The following is a 5,028-nucleotide window of genomic DNA, read 5'->3' as shown; positions in this document are numbered from 1 at the left end:
TTACCGCAGGAAACAGCAGTCTGTCAAAGGTTCCGCATCTCACAGGACCCACAGTGGATCAGTGTTTGATTGTTGTGTCTTGTTGCTTTTCTTCTTTTGTCTCTCCTCTATCCACTCACCCCAACCGGTCGAGGCAGAAGGCTGCCCACCAAGAGCCGGGGTCTGTCGGAGGTTTCTTCCGTTAAAAGGAGTTTTTCCTCCCCACTGTCGCCAAGTGCTGCTCAAGGGGGATTTGTTGGGTTTTCCCTATGTAATAATATTGATAACAGTAATGTCTAGACCTTACTTTGTAAAGTGTCCTGGGATGACTTTTGTTGTGATTTGGCGCTATACAAATAAAATTTGATTTGATTTGATTTGATTTGATTTGGAGCTTGTGTTCATGTTTGTGCAGGTCCAATGGTAACTTTGTACAAGCCTACACAGACATGAGTCTAGCCAGAGTGGCCATGACCAACAGTATCAAGCGCTCCTTCACCCAGATGGCTGTGGTGAGTTCCTCAAATAATCAGTGTATTTACTGTGCAACATTAGTTTCATTTGGATGATTACACCATGAAACCAAAGCAGAGGAGGCGACAGTGGTGCAGTGAGTAGAGCAGTCGTCTCCCAACCAGAAGGTTGAAAGTTCGAATCTCGGTGCCAGCAGCCCATGTGTCGAAGTGTCCTTGGGCAAGACATTGAATTGGTTGAGGTGGCGCCGTAGATGGCTGCCATCGGTTCTGTACCAGAAACAAATTCCTTGTGTAACATACTTGGCCGATAAAAATTATCCAGATTATCTAGTGAAAATCTCCTTTAATGACAGGTTTAAGGCTAGAACTGCTCTTTATACTTGTTTTAAAATAAGCAGCTAATTAAAAGAAAAACAAATTAAATGCTATTAGCCTTTGACTTTGTGGAAAGATGATGCACACAGACTACAGACTGTGTGCACACTTGTTTTTCACAAGTGCATTGCATTCTAGGGTCCTATCTCAGTTATAACTTACCATCTCAAAATTACATGACCAGTGTTCATTTTGGCACCCGACTTTGATTTTGTTTTAGCCTTAGTCTGCTTTTTCATTAATGAAATTAACACTAACCAGACCTTCCTGCAGGGCTTGGAACGCTGCAGAACCTGCCTGAAAATAATCCGGTTTTAATTAATTCTCTAGTATCAAAGTAATTCAGTGATAGTTGTCAGTGCATAGCAAGAGTGAACTGTTAATAGCTCATTTGGCACGCTTAGTGTTCCAGAGTGCAAACAAATAGGCTAAGATCGAGCCTCAAAGTTGCTTCCTACACTCTACACGCACTGAGGAGTTGCAAAGCTTCCGAACCTTGAGAAACTTGAGAAACACTGGGAAATTAAGATTTCTTTGGCTTTAACATAACTCTGTAGCACAGAACTTAAGTGAGCTGTTACCTTGGGCCTACTCAGTGTTCCAAAACGTAAAGAAATATAGACTACAAATGGCGCCCAAGCTGCTTCCCACAGTAGCTCCTCATATCCAGGCCTATGGCAATGTTATACAAGAGTAAAAGTATTGTCTGTTCAAACAGGAAGTACAAGCTGCATACTCTTGCCTTGGATACAGTGTGTGACAATGTGGGCTGCAATTCTGCAGCGTTCCAAACCCTGTGTTCTCCCCTAATTATGAGATAAGATCCCTAATTTTTGCGGGGGGTTAGGTGCTTCTATACTTTTTTAAAATCATGTGGTTAATGTAACTATTCAGGGAACTTGCTTTGTTTTTTTGTTTACAACCAGCAAGTACTGTATCTGTGGGATTGTTTTTCAGGGTGAAAATAAACTTCCAGAAATAATTTGGAAGAAGATGAGGGGTGACAGTTGTATCGCCATGGATCGTTCTCTAAGAGCAGGCTCACTGACAGGTACAAGCGCCTGGTTTGTGTCTATGTGTGTGGAAAAACATCTTGCGTTATCACCTCTTCCACCCACCAACTGTACCTGTATCCTCTCGGCTCTCAGGCTCAGGGATGGGCAGGATGACGCCAAGCAGCATGTCTTCAGTTCTCAGCTCTCTGCAACAACACAGGAAGTCTCAGTATCCAGGAATTGAGATGGGTGGTGCAAATGAGAAAGCCTTTCCTCAAAAGAGCTGCATCTACACCGAGTATAACACCATGCCTTCTAACAAGACTGAGGGTGAGATGAAGTCTGATGTTAGTGTTTACAACCCGCAGAGTTAGAACCTCAGCTACTAACCTGTAGCACTGGAACTGCAAATACACTGCAAAAACTCTCCCAACTTATTCAGGTCTTATCTTAAATTTCTGCTTTTCTTGATTAAACCGTTTTGAAATTTACACACATTTGTAGCAAAGTCTTGAAACAAGTCAATTTCAAATGGAAAAAGTTCCTTATATTATTGCCCTGGCAGATCTTATTTTTACTTATTTTAAGAAAATGATGTTTTAGGGCTCAACTACAGACAGAAAAGAGTTTGACAACTAAGACTGTTACTCACGGTGACTGCCTGCCTGCCTGAGTCACTACCATGCAGATTTTCTTTCTCGTTTTCCAGGTATAGCTAGTCGTCTGCTGGGGCCTTCGTTTGGGCCCTCCTGTCTGCCAGAGTTGACCCGTTACGACTGTGAGGTCAACATCCCACTGCAGGGCAACCTGCACCTTCTCCAGGGCTGTGACCTGCTGAGAGCCCTGGACCAGATCACCTAGAGCCCTAGATTCAAACCCAGCCACAGACCCGGACTTAAACCCCCAGCCCTGACCATCAACCTGCATCCTGAGACTTGAGCCTCTCTTCACCTCTGGGCCTTTTGAAAACCCTGAGTCTAAGCTACTTTTAGGGAATCGTATTCCCAGCCACATTCTGCCTTATCTAGCTGAGCCCCACACTCAGTTCTCTGTCCCTTTTGCAGCTCTATACCAAGACCATCTTAACAAGCTGAGATGTCCGGCTCAAGCCACTTTCACCTACTTTCTGCCCAGCTCTCGACTCAGGTTTGATGCAGGTTGACCACCAGTGTACTAAAGTTGCCCAGCATTGAGCCAACCACATAGACAACCCTTACACATGAGATAGCATGGTCTCTTAGTGAAAAAGGTCAACAAGGGACAATTAACTTACAGCGTACCAAATGATGCAACACGCTGCCTGATATGTGTCTGTTGCTGGCACTAGGATGTGCCCGGTTTGGTCTTTCATAGTTCAGCTCAGTATTCAGACACACTGGCTGTAAGCAGGGTAATTAGGTGTGGGATTCAAACACACAATCTCCCCAGCCATTCGCCTTCCGACCACCAGCTGGTTCCTGCCATGACTTAGCAAAGTGGGGATCCACGACCGTGCTACACAACAGGCCTAGGATTCAAACCTACGAGCTGCGTCTTCTCCAGAACCACACCCTGAAATCAACTGCGTGCAGCCCAGTCCCCAGGCCTACTGTCTCCCTATCACTTCACTCATTTCAGCTCAGAGGAAAAAATATTATACTACCTACATTTTAACAGAGACACTGTTCTTTTACTCACTATACTGTGTCTGACCAGCAACCAGGCCCAGGCCACTTTTCTAGAACCAGTCAAACAGTTGGGTATCATGACCTGGTTCAAAATTGCAGCCATTTTAAAATTAATAATAATTCCTTACAAACCCCACACATTGATTCTGCTTATCGATCCCCAAAGATGAGTCAATCACTGCAATGCACTTTAGAGTGTGGCTGAATAATGTGTGCCACAGATGAATGAATTCAGGTAGCGTTATTTTCCTTTAGCACAGTATAAGGCTGGTATTAGCAGTAGTTCACTGTCTTTTCCCTGTGATCACTTAAAATTGCTTTCAAACTGGAGCAGCTCTTTCTTCTTTGAATCTTTAAGATGAAGTTACTTAGACAGTTGTTAGAGGTCAGATGGAATAAAACATCAAAAATTTGACAAATCTGAAAAGAAACGGAAGTTTGTCAGCACCATTTGCTCAACTCAAAAACGTCATTAACTTGCATATGGTTATAAGACTTTTTCTTTTTTTGGAAACATAAAACATTGCATTTCTGCTTAAGCTAAAGGTGTTTTTCCATTAAAGTCAGAATAATTAGAATCAATAAGCAGAATCAAAGTGATGCCCACCTCTGCTCAAAGCTTCCACATCGCCACACAGACACACTCGGACACAGTGGACCTGCCTCTTCCTGCCTCCCACCTGAGGAGGAGTCGGATTCTCACAACAAACTGCTTCACATAAGCATCACAACTGTTTAGGCCCTTTAAATAACGCTGATCGTATTGTTATCATAATTGGTCTATAATTCTATTGAACTGAGACATTTTAGCTTTTACCGGCTCTTCCCACGTTATTTAATCTAAAACAACGTGACACTTTACCACAGTAATACTGCTCATTTATTTCTTACTCAACCTACCAGATTTTTATTTTTTGCCTGTCACAGACACTAATAAACATATTGTTATACATGTATTCTACTATAAGTTGAGTAATTTTTCTTATCTAAACATGGTTCTTGTCTGAGTTAAGTAGCTTGTGTGGCTATTTTTTTTCTTATTGTGCAATTTCTTCATTAAAAGCTAAAGATGATATAATCAGCAAAAAGGTTGCCTTATGCACCAAACTCATAGCTTGTACAAAGGAGCCTGGCTTACACAAGAGTTCATGTGATTATATGTTGTGGTCTTACCCACGCGTCACACCATACAGAAAACCAGAGGTGTGTGCAGACTGTCTAGGCAGCAGGTGCGAGGATGGAGAAGGGAACCTCTCCCACACACAGGTTCAGTTTCTCGGTTCCCGGGCTGGGAAAACCATAGATGTTGGATTTGTGTTGGGCCTCTTGATCCCTCTCTGTTGCATTTTCCCCTACAGTTATTGGTTTCCATTATGTACAGTATAAGTGTCAGTTATCTGGCCCGAGAATCTTGCTTCCTGTATTGCAGGCCTATAATCCCACACAGTAAAGATCAAGTCACTCGTAACTTCAAGGGGTTACCCTCTTGAATTGAAGTGCTATAATGTTCTGTCTGTGTTCCAGAGCCCAAGGTAG

The 5,028-nt window shown here is 42.9% G+C and overlaps 1 protein-coding gene across 1 annotated transcript in view; it reads left to right on the top strand.

Moving 5' to 3' along the window:
- The window catches only part of LOC109963808 (endothelial PAS domain-containing protein 1-like), a 47,423-nt gene extending 42,401 nt beyond the window's left edge, over window positions 1-5,022 (top strand). Inside the window, 4 exon segments of the mRNA XM_020606662.1 lie at window positions 395-491; window positions 1,788-1,881; window positions 1,979-2,155; window positions 2,535-5,022. Coding sequence (XP_020462318.1) covers window positions 395-491; window positions 1,788-1,881; window positions 1,979-2,155; window positions 2,535-2,686 — 520 coding nt within the window. The 3' untranslated portion in view covers window positions 2,687-5,022.
- The last annotated feature ends 6 nt before the right edge of the window (window positions 5,023-5,028 follow it).

The sequence above is a fragment of the Monopterus albus genome, unplaced genomic scaffold, assembly GCF_001952655.1.
Source record: "Monopterus albus unplaced genomic scaffold, M_albus_1.0 scaffold80.1, whole genome shotgun sequence".
NCBI lineage: Eukaryota > Metazoa > Chordata > Actinopteri > Synbranchiformes > Synbranchidae > Monopterus > Monopterus albus.
The sequence above is the reverse complement of the archived record's forward strand: the minus strand, read 5'-3'. Positions and strand labels throughout refer to the sequence as shown.